At 38.4% G+C, this 22,428-nt stretch overlaps 1 protein-coding gene across 1 annotated transcript; it reads right to left on the bottom strand.

The window, feature by feature from the left end:
• Positions 1-2,384: 2,384 nt before the first annotated feature.
• LOC105915363 (ectonucleoside triphosphate diphosphohydrolase 2) lies at positions 2,385-14,033 on the bottom strand. The gene is made up of 9 exons (XM_012849439.3): positions 13,549-14,033; positions 11,331-11,448; positions 8,877-9,027; positions 8,577-8,736; positions 6,719-6,946; positions 5,139-5,411; positions 4,219-4,338; positions 3,969-4,103; positions 2,385-3,866 (listed from the first exon to the last, which is right to left on the bottom strand). Exons 1-9 carry the CDS (start codon positions 13,663-13,665, stop codon positions 3,681-3,683), a joined length of 1,488 nt encoding a protein of 495 aa, XP_012704893.2. The 5' UTR covers positions 13,666-14,033; the 3' UTR covers positions 2,385-3,680.
• Positions 14,034-22,428: the final 8,395 nt, after the last annotated feature.

The following is a 22,428-nucleotide window of genomic DNA, read 5'->3' as shown; positions in this document are numbered from 1 at the left end:
TGCTTTTATTTTGTCTCATGGTTGTTTTGTCTGTTTTTATTTACTATGGACCTTGTTTGTGTCTGAATAAAATTATTTGATTGACTGATTGATATAAATTAGTGTCCTATTAAATGCAACTAAATCTTAAAAAAAAAAAATCAGTATTGAGATACAAACATATTTCTATTTGAATCTTTAACTGTTGTAATATATCTCTAGCCTAGTAATTATTTTTTATTGAACTCTATATTTTTGCCCTGTTAATTTCTTACTGTTTTGTTTTTCCTGCCCTTTTTATTTCTTCATATTTATCACCACCCAAATACATTTAAAACATGTTTTTTTTCCACACAAATAGATATTTAAAATGTTTTTCCTGCCCTTTTAAAATTTAAACACTTGATATATTCTCTCTTCCAATATAGCTCTGTTCTCACACAGAGTTCCCCGCGCCCATTTATTTCAGTCTATTTTTTTAACATCCCTTGGTTTCTGGATTTTCCTGTCCATCTCAACATGCACCTGGAAATGTAATAACAGAAAGGGGCAGAGACAGAGGGGGCGGTCTTTTACCAACTCCGCTTCATTCCTATTGGCCCCAGCCGAGCTCTTAGGAAATAGGTGAGCTAAATTTTGCATGCTTTGGAAAAGTTCATAGAGCAGTGCCTAATGTTTGTCATGTTGTTGCAAATGAACTTTAATATGAACAATAAGACAGCCAAAGTCATTGATGCCCCATGAACCACATCCGTCTTCTGCTTTGGCTTTGTGAATCAGAGGTCACCATGATAAGTGCTCTCCAAATGGTACAGTAAGGAGGTAAGAAAAGGAGCCTGTATGCTTCCTCTCATAGCTCCTTCAGCCTAGGAACCTTGCAACATCCAATGCTGGTGCAAAGGAGCTACAAGGAATCCTACGATTCTTTGCATGACATGACATATAAGCACAGCCCATCTCATGGAAATTAACAAAATTGCCTGGAGAGAAGAGAGCACGCACATTGTATACTGCAATTGAATATGATTTTTGCACTTAAAATGGGAACAATTCATCTTCATCATCTTACTTCAAGTCTAGGATATCTAATTATCTTATTTTAGCGGGAAAAAACCTATCCATTGGCAAATAGTCTTATTTACCTGCTCAAATCAAGAAAAAATACACTTGTTTCAAGAAATAATTACTTACTTTTTGTTCCCTTTTTGCAGTGTAGTTCTTATTCTGAAGGCTGTAGGCCTAGATTTGACTACTACAATCATCCTTATGCCAAGATAAATTATTTTATTTACCATATCCATCATTCAGGTAACTTAATTCTGGGCTCTATCAGATTTTTAACTATCAGATTTTTTGTGTAGGGTTGATAAAGAGTCCAATCTTTCTAACTGCTTTCAATTTGAAGATTAATTATTGGGATCCTTTTTGAATTTTTGTAGTTTATTAAGTCATTTATTTATAAACTATGTATGTATGCATTATTGATTTGGGCAACATTGGTCCTCCACAGAGCAATTTAAGTTCTGCTGGAAAACCTTAAGATGTCTTCACAACAGGGGTCCTGACTTTAGTGTCAGTCAGTATAGTACTAAAAAAGAACCACCGAAGACTGTGTCTGTGAAGATAAAGTCTTTAGAATATCAATTAATAAGAAGAGTGAGAAAACAAATTTTTACTTTAAGCAGGCATTATCCTTTTGTTTGAAGCAAGATTTACTTCAACAGCAAGTGAGAGATTCAGTAGAGGCTTGAGTCTACTTAAAAGACAGAGATTTAGTAACCATGATTCACATCTGTTGTCATCATTGTAGGTACAATTATGATGAGGACGTCTTTATGATCTGTGCTGTGGAAAACACTACCCTCTTTACAGATTTCTATAAATTTCTACAAAGATACCATCATCTAAAAAGGACATATCATGCAAAAAAAATCCACTTTTAAAAACATTAATATATACATTTTGTTGTGTACTTGGAGTCTCTATGAGTGCAGAAAATTTGAATTTAGTCTCTTCAGGTGTTGCCTGCAGAGATTTGCCTTTTCATTATGATTTTCTGTTACTTTCCTGTGTGTAGTTTGTGTTGTTTCTTTTAATTATAACGATGTTGCTTTTACCACTTATTGTTTTTACCTGTACAGTCTCCTTGAGTGTTTTTGAAAGACGCTTGAAATACAATGTATTATTATTATTATTATTATTATTATTAGTAGTAGTAGTAGTAGTAGTAGTATTGCCTAGATATTTTGATATTCTGTTTGATATTCTTTTTTCTCAACCCATTCGGTTTCTCTATGCATTTAAAGATACCGCACCAAAACGAGTTGCTATCAGACACCTCAGAAGAAAAGTAAAAGAGGAACTGTGCTGCAACAATAACGAGGAATTCAGACAAAAGCATTGCATTTATTGTTGTGGTCTCTTTAATGTAAAATGCAGTTTTCAAATAAGTTTTCAAATATTGACTTTGAGGACTTTGCAAATCAACACACACACACCATGGTATAACCATTATTTGAGTAATTTAACTTTAATGGCCAAAGAGAATCCAATAATCAAGAGATGTTTTTAGGTCTGGACTGTCTACATGTTGTATAGGTTAAAAGATCAAAAAAACACAATCACATTATATTGTGCTGCAACAGACTGGTGACCTGTCCAGGGTGTACCCCGCCTCTCGCCCATTGACAGCTGGAGATAGGCATCAGCACCCCTCGTGACCCCAATGGGGATAGACATGTTAGAAAATGGATGGATGGATAGACATCATGTCGTGATTTCACAAAAAATTACAGATAACAAATAAAGCCATTGATTTCTTTCATTCTGTCTTTTACGCTACAAATCCATTTCAAATCCATTTCAAAGGCTTTTTTCAAAGCACAGTCAGACCCATTATCCCCTGATGGAGCAAACATGGAGCAGTGATGAACCTTCCCAGGGGTGGCTGACCATCACAATTACTCCGAAAGCACTTTGACAAATTATCAGGAAGGTTACAAATGTTTTCTGTCCCCCTTTGAAGAATGAAAACAAAACTTGAACAAAAGAGGTCAAAAATCAGGTTTTTTCAAAGAAGATAAAAATCATAACTATTCTTCAAAACTCATGAACATAATCTATCATAATCTGGGTCGGAGTCCTTCCACATTCACACTAGTTGTCTGCTTGCGCTGTATTTTCTGGATCCAAAAAAAAAAGAAGGCAAAGCCATCACATCTGCCTTTTTATGCCAAAAGTCAGATTTGGTGGCGGTGGTATGATGGTCAGTGGCTGCCTCTGACCATGGATGACTTGCTGTGAATGACAGAACCATAAATCCAGCTCTCGAGCAGAAAGTCCTGAAGCAGAATGTCTAATCATTAGTGTGTGATCTTAAACTCCAGTGATCTTAAAGGTCCAGCCGTGGATATCTCAAATGAACAAAACAGATTTAGGAGTGACCAAGCAAAAAACAAGTCTGTACAGGGGCAAAGAACTTTCCACAGCAGTTTATATGATGTTTATCAAATTGTGGACTATGATTAATATAAATGTAGAAATACAACATTAATATGATTAGTTTGATTTTTCAAATGTCAACCTAGATAGTAGTAAGGAATTTTTGCAAACTGAAATTCGCAGGAAAACACACGTTGTGTCTCTTAAAAATGCTTAAGAGGTGTGTTTTCTTTTCAAGTCAGATATCGTCACTTCTAAAATCATCTGTTTATATAGATCACCATGCCATGTGACAGAGCACAGAAAAGAAATATAATACACAGGAAGATGACGGCAGCCCAAGCCCCCTGGGGTAGAGCCTTCATCACGCTGAAAGCCTCTGCTGGCACTTCATTGCTCACATCCAGCATGTATCCCAAAGCCCATCCTACAGAGGCTCCCCCTGCCTGTAGAGATAAAAGATAAGTCACAGTAGGTCACAAGATAGAGCGGGCCATGTTTTACAGCAAACAAAGGCCATCCAGGTATTTACTTCGTTTACTTCTCACCGTTTTCTTAAAAGAAATAGAAGGAAAGGAAGCCTCATCAAAACGATACCCTTTGGTCAATAGAATCTGGACAAAATTAGCCATGGTGCAAACGTTCTTCATGTATTTCTCTGACGCGTTTGTCTTCTTCACAAGCTGTAAATACAAACACAAGAATTTTTGAATTTTCATCACCACTTAAATTTAGCCCAACTATAACACCTTTTATTTATTTTTTTTAACAGCCTACAGTATATACATGGGGTAGTACCTCAGTGATGGTCATATTGCAGATGAGCTTGGCCGCTTTCACTACGTCATTGGGTGATGTGACGGTTATACTGGTGATGGTTTTCATGTAAATCTGAGTGAAGTAGAAGGCTGAGAATGCCTGTGGGGAAACAATTCATGGTGATAAGAACCTGATCTTATCGGGCGAGTTTTTCTTATAAGGCATGTTCAGTGATGATCAGAAAAAGAAATAAAAATAAAAATAAAAAAGGTCAGCTGTCATTGTGGCGACAGGGAGGCGTAAATATAACGACAAACAGAGAGAGAGAGAACCTTTGTTGTGCATATTAACCCATTTTGACAGTCATAAATAAAAATAGAGACATATCGTCTATAAAGCAATGCTAACTTTGAAGCAGCAGGATTTCCAAATAAGTCCAACCATCACTTTATGGCAGTTTATGTACACAGTTTATGTACACAGTTTATGTACACTTTATGCCCCTCTCCTTGATGACTGCCAGTAGCACACACAAAATCCTCATTTAAACAGGCGGTCTGCACCACTTTGCGCCTGTTATGATTTGCACGAGCAATCTTCGACTAAGAGTTGGTACTTTTTCCACTATGCCACAGATATTTAAAAAGGTTTTGTGAACATCGGCAAGTAGCAACGACATGTTGTAGATAAAGGTCAACACGAAAAGGAACAGCGTGAGGAGAGGCTGATGGCAAGCCACACATAACGGCCCCATCTGCTCATATGTGAAATGTGTTTGATCAAGTGTTGTAATTCTAAAACTCGATCTTTAAAATAGCAATCAGCAAACTGTGAACATGGTAGGGTGTCAATTATTTAAGTGCAGTAAAGGTAAACAGCGCGACAGTGAAATAAAATGTCTGATGTGTGAATGAACACTAACACGTTTGTTTCTGTCTGTATCTAAAAGACCAACGTACCATGAAGCTTCCGGTCACTCTGGGCTGAAACACTCCGTCAAAGGAACACATTGAGTAGTTACAGTTGCTAAAACTGAAGATCTCCGTTACATTGTTGACGCACTGTTGATAATGTCCTGTGCCCACGACTGTTACTGTCGCCTGAGGATCCAAATCGACTGGCCTGTATTTGTCTGTACAAGGAGAATCAAAGACTTCTTCCCCAAGCTTCAAAGAAATATTAAACAATTGTGGATAGCAGGGGTTGAATACTTTAGTCGTCGAACCTTGGCTCTGAAAGGGAAAAAAGATCAATGTCACAAATTGTGAAACAACAAATATTGTCTGTATCTACAAAGAATATATATATATATATATATATATATATATATATATATATATATATATATATATAGATATATAGATATATAGATATAGATATAGATAGATAGATATATGCACACTCTGCCAAATCTGATATATTCCCCTCCAAGCAAGGAAGCAATGTACCCTGAAAAGTTGGACCAAAGATCCTTTGAAAACAATGTTGGAGGTTTAATAACTTTACACAGAAAACAGCAACTTCCTCTATTTATTGCTAAAAGTCATTCTCTAAGCAAATGAATTGTAGGCTATATTTGGTATTTCCCCCACAGTTCTTTTTTTGTTGTTACCTCTTTGCTTTAAGAACTTATTTAATGGTGGAGTGTCTGATGATTTTGTTCACCAAGGTTAGATTGTAATCCTTTTTGGCCTTGTCAGGACAAGATCATTGTGTTCATGTCCTACACCTTATGACAAACTAAAAGAGAGCGTACCTCCTTTTTACAGCAACAATAGATGGGGGAGGGGATTTCTCTGTTCAAATACCCGCAGTATTTGCAATATTTCTGCCTTCCGTCATTCTAGTACCAAAGAAAACTAGAGCAACCTTGCCCAGTGACTAATGGGTCTACCAACCCCCGGCAGAAATGGAGGGCAAATCTTTGTGCAAAAACCTCAAACAAAGTGCTGTAGCTCCACTGCAGTTTGTCTGGAAATGTAACACTATCATTTTGGAGTGCCAGTTAGTAGGACCGATCTATGGAGCTGAATTTGGATTTAACAAGAGAATATTCCCACCTTTAAATGTTATTATAGTATTATAAATGTGAATGTTCTACATCACAGTCTTCACCTTTGGAAAGGGCCTGCAACACAACATTTTGTAGAGTCTGGACAACTGTAGCACCATTTTGCACGTACAACCTCGGCCTAGAAACAGCATGTCTATTTAGAATATTATAATACAATATATATTACATTTTGGTCCAGGAACTGAGGTCTTACAGGCAGAAATGTTCTGATGGGCTCAGTAAGGAGCATAATCGGGGTCTAACTCCTTTTATTGAAGATTATTTTCCAGAAGAATCCAAGAAGAAAGATGTCTAAACTCAGTAGTTAGAATAAGATGTAATAGGTTTATACCCCTGTCACCAATTACAAAGATCATTGTTGTTTTATGTTTTTGTGGTCGTCTTGCTGACAGTATAACCTGTTTGGATTCCATGATAATGACAAAACTATTTGAACCTGTAATCAAAACTGTCCCACAATCCTACCTGGATAAGATGAGCCAACAGTTTCCTGAGAAACTGGTCTTGACCATAACACAGGAAGCTCTGGGTGTACAAAGTGTAGGTCTGTCCATAAAGGGTCAGGTTCATCTGTTTAGCTGGTTCCTCCAACTTTTGCGAGGTCTGGAAGGTAATCTGAGTGGAAGCTCCACCTAAATCCAAAGCTCCAATTGTGCTTCGTCCTGGACTCAGCCAACTTCCCACAAAACCGTACTGAAAGGCAGGGAAGATCGTATCAGGATACAGAATGACAGAAACTGATGGTAAAAACTTTTAGAACTAGTTTAGTACATAGAAAACATCACATGTTAACAAAATGTTATGGCTGCTGGAAAAATGGGGCCAGTTTTTGATGCTGTGGCAGACATTTATCTAACAACTGATATTTGCTGCTGCGTTGTAATGGCTTCTTCCTTTTCCCATTTAATGAATGAAAATAACTGGACGCAATAAGAACAGTATAGTACAAGTTAGCACAATACATCTATTTTTTTGGGGGGGGTTTTTTGCGGCTCTAGTGGCTCGCTTTTTTCGAAAGTAGGCTGACAGGAAGGGGGGTAGAAGAGGGGGAGAGACATTCGGCAAAGGACCGCAGGTCAGATTCGAACGCAGGTTGACCGTGTCGAGGACTAAGGCCTCTGTATATGGGTCACGCTACCCTCTGAGCCACAGGCGCGCCCCAAATACATCTTTTTATAGACTGTGTTATAATTTTACGGTCTGAAACTTGGAACTTTAATCCATACTTTATATCTTCAGCGAATTGTTTCCATAATCTTTTACAATCTGCAGAATCACTTCTAAATCAGGCCTTTTTCACAAAAAGGTTCTCCTTGGAACTGGGACCTGTCCACGTCTGAAGATCCTGAGGGATGGCGTTAAAAACACACTTGATGAAATCATATCTGTTTAGTTACATAAGCTCATAAAGAGTTTGTAGCTGAAAAGCCCTCCACAGAAAAGCCCTCTACAGAAATACCAATCAGAAATGGGTATAACTTATACACAACAAACCTTTGGAAAGGAGCATTTTTTATGGTTAAAACTATCTATGGGCCCTGCAGATTTCCACTCCAAACCTCTGCTGGGAATAACTCCGTCATTCCTACAGTCACTTGCTTTTTAAACAAACTAGACATAAATGTCCTGATTAAGGTTGCTATCAAACTGCCAAACTTTAACTTCACTTTTAGCTCCAGTTTCTACATTTTCCCCAATGAATGTGTTGATTGGATCTTTTTAACAATGTCAAGTTGCCTTTCATTCGGTTCCTTCCCTGTCATTTGTCTGTGTAATTGCATGTGTGATGGTTGCTACTAGTACTGGCCAACAAATTGCCATTGCGGGACTTAATAAAGCCTAAAGTTTTTTGGAAGGCCATAGGCAGCTCAGAGAAGGGCGTGTCTTTGTAGATTTATGACACAATGGAATTTTTGAAAGGGTGCTCTTAATGCTATCCGCGTACACCCTCCCTGTTACTGTCAGATGATTCTTTTGAAGTTTGAGAAGTGCTTTAATCACGGAAAGATCTGAGCTCATGGTGAGAAAAACACTTTATCCTATCTCCCTTATGACATCTGCACCTGCTGCATTTGAGACAGAATTGAGGAAAACATTATTTGTCGCAGCAACAGGTTCGGATAGCGCTGCTAGACTTCGTAGGTGTGTTTGCATGTGCATGCTTTTACTGCAATCCGTTTTTTATGTAAAGCCAACATGTGTCTTTTGGTTTAACCTGTAGAAGAAAAGGCTGCTTTGCATCTGCTATAATTACTTTAACATAAATTCATCAAACTAACAAAGAGTATTTCTGAAAATCAAAATGCAGACAAATCCCGGTTACCTTGACAAAGTTTTCAAGTAAGTAGTTGACCGTGACCCAGCCGTAGGCCCCCTCTGCTTGGCCACTCAGGATTCCGGCCTCCTTAAACAGGAACGGGTAAGAACGCAGTTTCTGTTCTACTTCTTTCAGGATCCGTGCCGACTCTGTATGACTAGTTATGCTATGAAAAATGAGAAGCGTTATTGAAAGACAAAGAAATCCTTTCAAGATATTTTTGACAGAAACGTGAACATATGACAAATGGAGTGATTCAAAAAGGATAAATAGATTCTATTTTGTATCTAAGGATCCTATACTAACTTCAGCAGCCTCATCCCTGCTGTGGCACCCAAGCACAGTGGAGTCTGGTGTTGTCTAGATTTGGGAATTTTCGATAAGGCATGTTCCATACAATCCTCCAAACTCTTAGCAGCACTGCCAGGTTTTCCGGCGTAGCTGGATATCCCTCCACCTGAAAAAGAAGAAGATAGCAGCTCTGCTTAGAAACAAAGTCAGTGTGAACTTTCAAACTTACACTTCCTTGTTCCAAAGGAAAACAAGATGTGGTTTCCAAGGAAATTAAAAACAAAGTTGAATGAGAAGGGGAACAATCTAGAGTGACTAAGGTTCCTCTTGCAGAAGCAGACTATTAAGTCTTTCATAAGACCTTGCATCCCTATATGTAAATAAAGACACTTGATGGTTTAGATGTGATGACACAATTGAAGCGAAAGTGACTGTTCTTCCCATCTGAACAGTCAGAGGTTAAATGATGACTTTAGGTTAATAAAAAATGACTTATTTTGAGATTTCAATAGAGAATTGGTATAAAATATCAACAACTGTCTGCAAATACCTCCTTCCTTTATTCATTTGATTAATCCTTGGTCTGTCAGAAGGCCTCCTCCTGGAGAACATGGCTGAAACACCTTCCTTTGGTCTAAATGCCTTTTTGGAACTGAGAGCTACTTCAATGGCGTTTGTGTCATACGAAGGACTACCTGTTGACCTTAGAACTAAAAGGAGTCAGAGTTCACCTTAACTTTACATAAAAACAACACATTTTTCATGCTTTGAAAAAATATTTAATCTATAGAAATTCAAGCATGAATAAACAGGAAAAGTAATGGAATAAAATAAAGTTTTAGATGCAGCTCACTGGTGGATTGGGCCCTTTTTAGAACAGGCTCGTGGGCACCACATCTGGTCCTTGGGGGCTACTTGGTGCCCACGGGCAAACAGCTTATTCAGAAATATTCCAGCTTACCCAACCAAAAATATATTTCAAGATAAGTTAAAAGAAGTTTGAATTAAATCTTGTTAATCGTGAAGTTGGTGAGGACATTGCATCTCTTGATTCTGTTGCAGCATGGTTTGATAAGTCATGTGTCACGTTAAATGGAAACAAAACTGCTGTACAATATGAGAAACATGGCTGAATTTAGGCAAATAAACACAATATCAATCTGGGTACTCCAACTTAAGTGTTCATCAGACTGACAACTGGGAAAGAAACCATCTCTACAAGTGCCATCTGGTCTGGGAATGTCTTGGATGGCCCAGAATAAGCTGGAGGATGTTGCTGGGGTAATGGTTGTCTGGGATTGCCACCTACTTCTTTCACCGGTGACTCGATCTCAGATAAAAGCAAGACAATGGATAGCTGGACGGTACTGAATCAGAACCTGACAGCTGTCAAAAAGCACTGCTTGGAAGTTGTCAGAATGTGTCTGATGTAAGCTGACAACTTAAGTTCTCACTGCAGTTCTGCTAAAGCCAAATGGCCAATGACGACTGACGTACTTATCACAGAAGACAAGACTTGATACATCTGTGAATCTCCTCTTAGGTCTAAGAAGTCCACTTCAACAAACTCACTTGCACTCTCAGGTACTTCACTAGTACTTAAGGGTCTCAAACTATTTCACTGTTTGATAAATGCGATGAAAACTGCTGCAGGTTGTCTTCTGTTACCAATGACCTTCCATGTAAAACACAGCATTATTTTTTTTATCTGGTAGTTCCTCTTACAATATATCCCTAACATTTTGAAAGTTTGCCTCATGTTTCACATAGGTCAAACTTACAGTCTGCAGCGTAAAAACATCAGACATGTATATGACTACTAACGTTGCGCAAATGTTTCTGCTGTTTAGAGAATTATACACATTAAAAATACGCATTTTTAAACTGCAGTTAAGATGAAAGAGATCCTCTTTATTCTTGACTCTTGTTAAACACATTTAGAACAACTAATCTGTGTTTAAGTAAAACGAGGACACCTTGTCAATTATCTAAGTGTCTACCTTCCAGAAAGTTCAAACCCTCTTCAGTCTAATGTTTGCTCAGATTCTAAAAGTACAGGATTTAATGTTAAGATCCAAAGTGTCTAGGGACTATGCAAGACAGGGGCACCCTGAGCCAAGTATGCATCAGCAAACCCAATATCCTAACCTGGTCTTCAATGGACACTTCTGTTGGCATGTTGCCCTTCCCAAACAAACCCAACTTGTGTTTGTTGGTTTAGTTGGCAAGACCTTGACTTTGTGAAGTGGAGGAAAGACCTGCATAGTAAGTACCCGATTATGTCTCCAGATGTAGTTACCTTGAGAGAGACCTGGCAGTCAGTGAGGATATGACAAAGTGAAGTTGCATTGAACAAAGCAGGCATGTTGGTATGTTGCATATTTCAACTTTCTGCTTATTTGTATTGTCCCAAAACACACTTTCAGCCCGGCTCTGTTTTGGTCTGCAGTTTCAACATGAGTTGCTCACCTTTTACATCGCATTCACTGTGCTGGGTAACAATACCAGTACCGTTTTGCTTGTCAGCTGGCCATTTGTAGATGTACATGGAGGTGTGGGAGGACCCTGCATCCAGTACAATGCCATACTGAAAGACACAAGGCATTTATTGTCAGACACGTTAAGGAAGAGGTGCAGAACTTTCAATTAATGGGAATATGTTTTTTGTTAGTTATAATTTTCTTCTATTTATTCAAAATGCATCTATATCTATATATAGATACTCTCTCTCTCTCTCTCTCTCTCTCTCTCTTTCTATATATATATATATATATATATATATATATATATATATATATATATATATATATATATATATATATCATGCATATATGCACAATATAAGCTAGCCAAGCCTAAGCTTACTAGTATTAATCTGCTACAGACATCCAGATATTTAATGAGTAACATGATAGTGATAGTCAAAGAATAAAATAGAAGAATGTACACATTTCAATATAAATAAGCACTTATTCACAGCGCTACGCTTTTCAACACAGTACTTACAGTGGCTAATCTATATGTGTTAGAAGAGTGCAAAGCACTTTCAGTGACAATATGTATTTTTCACTGTACTTACATGTGATCTCTAAAGGGTACAACAGACTCAGGAGATAGAAAATAATACCAGAACGATGAATTTTGTTTATAAACCGAAAGTTTCACCTTACCATGAACTAGCTGATGTGGGCTAGTTGAGCAGTTTCAGTTGATCATTTTTGATGCCCTCAACTGCAAAACTGACATGCACTACAAAGATCAATATGGCTAATCTCATGCAAAACATTAATTTACCAAGTGACTGTTAACTGATCATTTTGCAATGTTAGTCAGTAATGTTTGGGGCTCAGTGCATTAAAAGAATCTCAAGTTACGATTAAACATGTCCAAACAAAAAGATGAGCACAATGTGAAACCCTGTTTAATAAAATACTACAGTTGGTTTACTTCAGTTGTCACCTAACTAACAAATAGACTGTGCATTTCCCTAATCTGACATAAATAAAAAAGTGGCGAAAAGAAAGCCCCAGGGGAGTCATGTGTGTAGTATGCTATAACCTACAGCCAACACGTTGAAGGTGTTCTGGTCAAATACGGCCGAAAGTGAACCTTTTCGCCTACATGCAGAGAACCCATGGTAGTGCAATGCTAACACTGCACATCACTCTGAACGGTGAAATATGGTGGCAGCCTTATGCTGGGGGGTTACTGCTCTTTAGGAGGACCAGGAGGCTGCCAAAAGCTAAAAAAAAAAAAGATGCATGGAACTAAATATCGGGCAACCTGGAAAAATAACCAAGAAGCTACAAGGACCAACAGAATGACAACCCCAGACATAGAGCTAGGGTTACAATCGAGGCGTCCACATCTGTGTGAAACCGAGAGCTACTTCATTGCTACTGTGTCGTGCCAAGGGCTACCAGTACTGTCCTTTGAACTACAGCAGTCAGAGCTAACCTTAATATAAACATATTTTCAATGCTTCTTTTTTAGACATTGTCATTTTAAAACCTATGTACATGTAAGTGTGATTGAAAAGGAAGAGCAATGGAATCAAGTAAAATTTTATATGCAGCTCAGTTGTGGGTTGTGCTATTTTTAGACCAGGCTTGTGAGCGCCACATGTGGCCTCTACGGGCTACCTGGTTGGTGACACATAGTTTAAAGGATATTGGTGTGATAGAATGGTCCAGTCAAAGTCCAGACATGAATCTTGAAAGGTAAGGTTCACAGAGGGTCTATGTACAAGTTTGCTGAGCTTGAGGTTTTTTGCAAGGAACAATAAGTCTGTAAATTTGCAAAGGTGGTAGGAAATACCATAAAAGGCTTGTACCCAACCTTAACTGTAGCAAATGTTGATTGATTGAATGAATACAAATTCACATCACACTAGAAAATCATGCATACTATTGGTTTTCTTTCATAGCACAACTCTTAACTACTTTAGCTCAGTTTGTTACATAAAATATTAATAAAATACACTAAATTTTGTGGTTGTAATGTGATAAAGGTTTGAGGGATATGAAAGCATTTACAAGTTACTATATGAGACATTATGAGACTGAAAGAAAGACTCTCCACCATTAACCCTTTAGGAATGGATAGTTTTTTGTGACTAATGTTCAAATGAAGGTTTCCAGTAGCTGTTCCATTATGGACTGCTAATTGCAATGCAAACAGAACCTACCATGTTATCAGCAGGTATCTTCGCCTCTTTTGCTGGAAGGACCACCAACAAGATTCCAATGATTGCCAGAATCAGCAGCACAGCAGCGCCGATGATTTGGGCACGATGGAGACTCATAGTTGAAATGCTGCTGCAGGTCCTGTGTGGTTGCTGCTGCAGGTCTTTTGTGGTTGACAGCTCTGCAAGAAAAACTGCCTGCACACATTCAATTGTGTGTTTTTAACGCCTTTTTTCACACTGTGAAATGGGCTTCCTCTTTCCACCCACACGTCTCCTCTTAGAAACCGGGTTGCCTAAAGAGTATTGGCTAGCCATCAGAACTGTCTGAAGACAATTAGATTTCTCCTCATAAATAAACGACGGGTTGTTGAGAAACACTGTGGGCACAATGGCAGGAAACTTGCTTTCTAAGATGTTGAATAGCAGAATTTTTGAACATGCCGCTCAAACAAATCCCAAACCAAATATGTTTAGCATTCAAAATCAAATGGACTGTTTGTTAACCTGGATTTGGCATCCATAAATTAAAAAAACGTTTAATTGTGCCGCATCTGGATTACAGCTCAAAGAGTTGCGTGAAGCTGACACCCCACCCATGTGAAAAGCACCGGTAAATAGATTGAGGTTAGTGCCTTGTATGTGCAGTTAAAATTATCCTTTGTGCTGCTTTGGTCTCTGAGATATTAAATACATTTTTTTTAGGTCATCTAGAGTTGAACCAAAGTGGCATTATGTGTTTTTAGAGATTTAAAACAGAGTTTACGTGTGGATGAAAGGTCTAACTGTATAACTAATTTGTTTTCCCAGTTGGTTTAGCTCTATCCATCCTACGACGATTAACACCGTGACCTCATTTGCCAGTAGACCACGGATGACATTTAGATTTAAAAGTAAAATGCAGTCTTTTGCATCAAATAGTTTTTGAAGAAAAAAATTATAATTCTTTAAAAAATTTTCAACCCTCTAATGATTCTTTAACAGAGTAAGTAAGCTTTAAATGTTGATATTTTACTTTAAATACTTATTCCTGCCACTTCAATCCAGCCTCAGGTTAGCAGAGAGGGATGCATGGATGGAGGATGAATATCTCACTTGTGCGTTTCAATAAAACCACAATTTATTTATTTAGAAGCCCAGAATTTTGAAGCAAAGATTCAGTGATGCTTCATCTTCAGGCTTTGACAGTCATGGACGCTTTGGAACATTTATTGACCCCACTTGGTTATGGAACATTTTCAACATTTTAACAGGCATTTTTCAAGTTGCAAAAGCACAAGACATGTAGTGATACTAATGAATTTTTGTTGGTAGCTTCTTTCAAGACACCCAAGGAAAACTAAAAAAAAACGCTCAAACTTACATTTGCTAAAACTAAGTACATTATAATCTAAAATAAGTGGCTTAGAAATTGAATGAGAAGGCTAACTTAAACATACGTTTTGTGTTGTGTTTTTAAGTCAGTATGTATCAAGTGTGCAGACACTGCTGGATTATTAATGTTTTGTAGCTTCCCACAGATTATATAGGAAAGAATTCATCTTTGGTCAATTCTAATCAAAGCTTTTTAATTATTTTACTAGGTGCCTCGACAGCCATCAAAAGAGAGAAATAACCTTTTTATGGTTTTCTGCACTTCACGAGAGGCCATACTACCAAACGGCAAAATAGCCGCTCCAGCTGCCACTGTCTGGACTTAACTAAGTCAGCAGCCGGAAAAGAAGAGGTCTCCAAAGGCCCTGTATACTTTTTTAAAGTTAAGTCTCACTTTCAGAATCTTCTGCCTGTCAGTTAGGGGAATCCTCACCTTGCTGCCTTTCAGGAGAGAACAGGTGCTATGCTTATACCTCTGTTCTACCTCCCTGACCCTCTCCTCAGCTTTGACACGCATCTCAGTCTTTCTGATACGCAGATCAGTCTCTAGCTTTAACCTTTGCTGGTATAACACAGTGAGCTCACCTAGCACATCTGCTATTAGCACCCATTTCGGTTTGTTTTGAATGGTGTTAACCAACTCCTGAATTATTCATTCACAAGCCTCAATGCTCTGATTGTCCAAGCAGTCGTGGTCCTCCTGGGTCAATTTGATTAAAGAGCCAATAACACCCCAGCCTTCCATCCCAATGGAGAACTCCGGACATTCAGCTCCTGCTTATTGAGAACCTGTGCTATCCATTCTTTGTCACAGCTATGGATAACAACAACAACAATAATTGTAGCTTAGCTTAGCACTAATCAACAACAAAAAACAATTGCCAACCTGTTAAATAATTTTTACTTAACTGTTAGCAGCAACGCATACTAAGACAGACACTCTACTACAGTGGGTGTTAAATATGTGCCTTTAATTCGGCTGCGCAGGGGACTATCAACCCTGTGGCTTACAACTCCTATGTTTAGGAATGTTTAATATGCGGATTTAACTTTTCCGAATATTACCAATGGGTGACTTGGATCACTTACCTTTCAGTGAGTAAATAAAATAGTAAAAATGTTGTAGTTTGTTTGTGAGGTTTTACACATGTAGAGGAAAATGGCAAAAATGTTTTGGAAGCGCTCAGAAGCAGCAAAAAATGACAGTTAAAACTGTGAAATTGCAACCTCAGGTTTCAAAACTCTAGCTAAATTTTAACCACTTGTGATAAGCAAGAAAAAAAGAAAAGAAATAACCATAGAGAATGTTTAGGAAAGTGACTTCTCAATGGCAACCACTAGGGGCAGACAGAGTGTCTTCACCTGAGAGTTTTAACTGTGGCTGCAATTACCCACCCTGGCCACAAGATGGAGACAGGGTGCCCATCCATCACCTTGGGGAAACTGCTGAGCTGTAATTATACACAATGGCCAAACGATGGGGCTTGTGTCCCTCACCCGAAAGCAACAACTGTAATTACATACAATATCCACCAGATGGAGGAAAAGTATCTCTCTTTTAACAGAAGAGGAACAACTGGAAGCAGCTCCAGTCGTAGTTACCAGTAGCACACTGTGCTGGTGCTGTATGCTTTGGAAGAGCTCCCAGGCGGGTTCAATTACTCTACCTCCAAGTCAGAAATGAATCTTTAAACCCACAATTACACTAGCAACCTCAACCACCTCAAACACGTATCTATTCAGTACGAACATTTTCTTAGTCAAATATGACTGAATAGCACCAAATAATAACCTTCAACAATCTCAATTGTTTTTATTTAATTCAGAAATTGCTGGTCATTCGAAGAGCCCACCCAGCGACGCCATACATGTTATGCAATTACACCTGTTTGATTATGAAGATTGTTATTTATTATAATTGGCAATTATAATTCAGTAATATATCATTTAAAATCAAAGGATAGCTATAACAAAAAAAATTCCAAATGGTTGTGATCAAGGGCTATGAGCCTGTAATGATTAGCACTAACAATTGGTGTATTAATTAGCAGTTATGAACTTATTTATACCAGAAAAGGGTTATCAATTTTATCTAACCAGTTGTTGACTGGTTAGATAAAATTGATTCCATTAAAAATAACATAATTGGTATCCTCCCAAACATGATTACCTCGTCCTCAGTAAGTGAGGCAGCATTGGAGGAATCCTTAGAACCTGCGCAGTGTCTGAACTGTTTAAAAGCAGTAGAGCTTTCTGAGCTATCTAAAATTTTAGCTTCATCTAAACCTTCTACCTGTATGTTAGACCCAATCCCAACCAAGTTGTTTAAGGAGGTATTCCCTCTGATCAGTGGTCCTATTTTAGACATGATTAATCTATCCTTAGTAAATGGATATGTACCACAGGCTTTTAAAGTAGCTGTTATTAAACCTTTACTTAAGAAACCATCTCTTGATCAAGATGAGTTAGTAAATTACAGACCTATATCTAATCTTCTTTTCTTATCTAAAATTCTTGAGAAAGTAGTTGCTAATCAACTATGTGAACATTTACAAAGTAATGACCTACTTGAGGAGTTTCAGTCAGGCTTTAGAGCTCATCATAGCACTGAAACAGCTCTGGTGAAGGTCACCAATGATATTCTCATGGCCTCAGATAATGGACTTGTGTCTATACTTGTCCTGTTAGATCTCAGTGCTGCATTTGATACAGTTAATCACAATATTCTCCTACAAAGACTTGAGCATACTGTAGGGATTAAGGGGAAAGCATTAGGCTGGTTTAAATCTTATCTGTCGGACAGATTCCAGTTTGTTCATGTTAATAATAAATCTTCCTCAAACTCTAGGGTCACCTGTGGAGTACCACAGGGTTCAGTCCTTGGACCAATTCTATTTACTATATATATGCTTCTGATTGGCAAAATTATCAGACAGCATGGGATTAATTTCCACTGTTATGCTATATTTATCCATAAATCCTGATGAATCCAATCAGTTACTTCGACTGCAGTCATGTCTTGATGACATCAAAAGCTGGATGACTTTAAATTTCCTGCATTTAAATTCTGACAAGACAGAAGTTGTAATCTTTGGACCAGAGTCTTCAAAAAATAAAGTTCTTAATCAATCACTTAATCTGGATGGCATTAACTTGGCCTCTGGTAATAAAGTTAAAAATCTTGGTGTTGTTTTCGACCAAGACATGTCATTTAAATCCCATATTAAACAGGTTTCCAGAGTTTCCTGTTTTCACCTCAGGAATATCGCCAAAATTAGAAACATTCTGTCCAGGGGTGATGCTGAAAAACTAGTCCATGGATTTGTTACTTCAAGGCTGGACTATTGTAATTCTTTACTATCAGGAAGTCCACAAAATGCAGTTCGAAGTCTTCAGCTGATCCAAAATGCTGCGGCAAGAGTTCTGATGAAAATCAACAAGAGGGATCATATTTCTCCAATTTTAGCTTCCCTTCATTGGCTTCCTGTTAAATCAAGAATAGAATTTAAAATTCTTCTTCTAACGTATAAAGCCCTTAATGATCAAGCTCCATCATATATCAGAGCTCTGATTACCCCGTATGTTCCTAACAGAGCACTTCGCTCTCAGACTGCAGGTCTGCTGGTGGTTCCTAGAGTCACTAAAAGTAGAATGGGAGGCAGATCCTTTAGCTATCAGGCTCCTCTCCTGTGGAACCAACTCCCAGTTTTGGTCCGTGAGGCAGACACCCTATCTATTTTTAAGACTAATCTTAAAACTTTCCTTTTTGACAAAGCTTATAGTTAGAGTGGTTCATGTTACCCTGAGCTATCTCTATAGTTGTGCTGTGATAGGCCTAGGCTGCTGGAGGACATCAGGGTCTAATTTTCTCACTCTACTGATTTCTACTGTTCTCCAGTCTACTGTTCTCCAGTTTTGCATTGTATTACATTGAAATGACTGTTGTCATTTCAGCTTTTAACTTTTTGCTCTCTCTCTTTTTCTTCATAGTAGGTACACCTGGTCTGACGTTCTGTTAACTGTGACATCATTCAGAGAAGACGGATCGCACACTACTACCATCTAATGTAGAACAGATTACTAGATCAATGTGTGCTTCTGTGCTTTTTGTCTCTCTTGTTGTGTCTCTGCTCTGTCTTCTGTAACCCCAGTCGGTCGAGGCAGATGACCGTTCATACTGAGCCCGGTTCTGCCGGAGATTTTCCTTCCCGTTAATGGGGAGTTTTTCTTCCCACTGTCGCTTCATGCTTGCTCAGTATGAGGGATTGCAGCAAAGCCATGTACAATGCACACGACTCTCCCTGTGGCTCTACGGTTCCCCAGGAGTGAATGCTGCTTGTCGGGACTTTGATGCAATCAACTGGTTTCCTTATATAGGACATTTTGACCAATCTGTATAATTTGACCCAATCTGTATAATATGATTGAATTTAATTTTGTAAAGTGCCTTGAGATGACATGTTTCATGATTTGGCGCTATATAAATAAAATTGAATTGAATTGAATAGACTTGTCCAACTTTAAAGTTGATAACTTTAATTATAATTGCAATTGGAGTTTTAATCCTTATTCCTTCATCACAAGCCAATGAAAATGTCTCAGTTTATTCAGTTATTAACTCAAAAGGAGATAATTCGGTAACTCTTAGAGACCATTCAATTTCTGACTCAAAATAATCATAAACACCTACGATTTTGCTAGTTGTTATTTATTAAACTGCAATTATTCTGCTTAATAAAACACTATAAAATATTACTCACTACTCAATAGAACATGAAAAAGAAAAATGAAAATAAAATTAATCGAAATGGATTAATTGAGAGGTAGCCATGTTTAATCAATTCACAGTTGATTAGGAATCTCATTCCTCATCAACGTTAACCATCACAATCAAAATGTCAGCACTTTGAGGTACCAGCATTGAAAGAGCATTGGCTAAATAGGTAGCAAAGCTGGTGTACCGAAACAGACCACGATGGGGAACGCTTCTGGCAAAACTAGCCGCTAGCAATGTTCATGCATGATTAGTTTCTAACTCGTTCTTGTCCAGCTTCAAGGTAGCACTCGGCTAACGGTAGCTAATCAGCTAGTGTGACTTCACAACAGCCTACGGCTAACAGCCTCAGGCTACTCAATGTCTCACCCAAGATGGCGGCAATTACGACATATGACGTCTGACCTGGCATACGGTGAGTAAGGAGGCAGCCCTAATGACACATCACCTCCGACCATGCGTGCTGTGCATAAGATGGCAGCTCTGAAATCACAGCTAACTCACAAGTCTCGTGTAAAGGTTTTGAACTTAGAGCGGTAACCACTTGAGACAAAAGCTTCGACAAAACGCAGGAAACCCAAAAGAGAGAGAGAGGGAGAGGGAGAGAGAGAGAGAAAAGGAAAGACATATGGTAAAGAAATCTAACGCAGCAATTGGCGCGGTCTGTTTACAATCAAACAAAACCAACACAGCAAAAATCACTTATAATGTATGCACGCATTGGAAATATTCAGCACAGTTAAACAAACACCCTTTGGAGTACTTAAGCATTAAGACTATTCCTTATAGGTTCTGCCCAGGCACAAAATACCACCTTATGAGTGGAAAAAGGGAAATAATAGGGAAAAATCCTTTACTTGTGTTGCTCCAGCAGAGGAGGTGCTGGACAACCCTGTGCCCATTGTTTTCAGTCGGAGTCTGGCGTATGATTGGCAAAGTTCACTGAGGAGCAGGAAACACCCCATCCCCTGGGCGCTTGTCCAACGATTTGTTTGGTCAAAACAAAAACGAGCGGATTTTGTTGATCTCTGGAGGATAATGGAGCTTCCAGTTGGATCAAAAATGAATTTATGTTAATTTTAAAGTCAAGACCTCCCTGATTGAGTACAGGGGAAATAGTGATGCACAAGCTTGGGCCAGCCATGGATCCAATCACAGGCCACATGCAGGTCCGCACGCAAGAGTCAGCTGAATGTCTTCTCAACCCAGCGGGCGCTGCTACAAAGAAGAAAGTACAACGGCACGGCTCGGTTCTATATCCGATCTCCATAGTGACGAGATAAGGTCTTCATCAGGGCCGTCCCGACTGTGTTGCATGCTGGGAGTTGCAGTATGTCACGTCATAATGGCACAACACTTTGAACTGAGAGAGTTCTAAAGATTCATCCTGAACAACAAGAACTGAAGTCCAGTTGTTTTTGTTTTTTAATATTTTTTTTGGATTTGCCATGTCCTGGTTGAATGAGAATCTTCACCTGCATGTTTTATTACTGTTTTTAGTAAACTTATGGAGAGGCCTTTTATCTCTTTTTAGAAACAAATTCACATGACAAATTTGTTTTGCTGTGCTGAACAGTTTCATTAGCAGTCTGAGCAATGATAGACAAGCAGGATGCTTTCCACTCACCCAGCATTCAACACTGCTAAAGAACTGTGTTAAAAAGGCTGTGTTACAAAGCAAAAGCAATGAAGCACATAAACTTCTGGGTCATTTATTCCATGATTTAAAATTTCCTTTGAAGCAAGGGTCATTAGAACATTCGGTACCACTTTACAATAAGGCTCCCCTTGTAGATGGCTAATAGTTTATCGATATGTTATGAAGTATTCTGTAAACACTTTATAAATCATTCATATGTGATTGTTGTGCATTAATCAAGGGCGAGCAAGAGACAAAATGGACCAGTTTGTGGTTACAAGGTAGGAATTTAGTCTTAAATGTTTAATATAAGCTAGTGATGGGTCCGGCAACACCGATGCGTCGGCGCATGTGTTGGTCTCATAGAGCGAAACCCGTGTCGATGTGTGTATCGCTACGGAAAAGTCACGTGACCGATACAGGAACTGTTTCGAACTGATTGACGAGCCAAACTGTGTTTATAAAAAAGCGCATCTGTAAACGGGATGCATCTGCCAAAGCAATCTTGCGTGTTTTGCGAATATACAACTCATCAAAAATTATGGAGCTTCCTCAACCAAAAAGAAAGGTTTCTGCTGTGTGGGACCACTTTGATGTCATTTCGGAAAATAAGGTATTTGTTTTAATTTCCTTATTCATCCTGTTCCTCTCAGAGTTTCCACTTTATTTTCTGAATAGAAATTAATTTCAAAGTGACCTTTAGTTTACTGTTCGTGTTATTTTCTGCAGGTTAAATGTCGCAATTGCTCAACAGAGCTTGCATATTTAAATAACAGCACCTCCTCAATGCTGAGGCATTATAGGGCCAAGCATGAGAACGAAATCCATGATACACGCATGATAAACTCAGGTATACAGGTATTTTACAACTTACTGACTTTGTTTTATTGATAATTCCGATTAATTTATACTTTCTCATTTTGAACCATTTTCCAGGAAGCAGATGCTCGATGAGGCTGTGCTTAATTTCATTGTAAAGGACTGCCAGCCCCTCGCCGTTGTGGAGAATGAAGGGTTCAGGGAGCTGGTTCAGCTCCTTGAGCCCTCATATGTTTTGCCAACCGGAAAGGTTTGTGTGGAAATTATGTAAAGTGGT

Source organism: Fundulus heteroclitus, chromosome 12, assembly GCF_011125445.2.
Source record: "Fundulus heteroclitus isolate FHET01 chromosome 12, MU-UCD_Fhet_4.1, whole genome shotgun sequence".
NCBI lineage: Eukaryota > Metazoa > Chordata > Actinopteri > Cyprinodontiformes > Fundulidae > Fundulus > Fundulus heteroclitus.
Note: the sequence above shows the minus strand (reverse complement) of the source record. Positions and strands in the feature narration are given on the sequence as shown.

What these genes read in the sequence shown, in the direction of transcription:
- LOC105915363 (XM_012849439.3), bottom strand. Translation starts at nt 13,665, where the DNA reads ATGAGTCTCCATCGTGCCCAAATCATCGGCGCTGCTGTGCTGCTGATT. An exon ending in GAGTGACCGGAAGCTTCATG is followed by an intron (nt 4,339 to 5,138) that starts GTACGTTGGTCT and finishes GTTTCCCCACAG; the next exon opens with GCATTCTCAGCCTTCTACTT. An exon ending in GCAATATGACCATCACTGAG is followed by an intron (nt 4,104 to 4,218) that starts GTACTACCCCAT and finishes TTGTATTTACAG; the next exon opens with CTTGTGAAGAAGACAAACGC.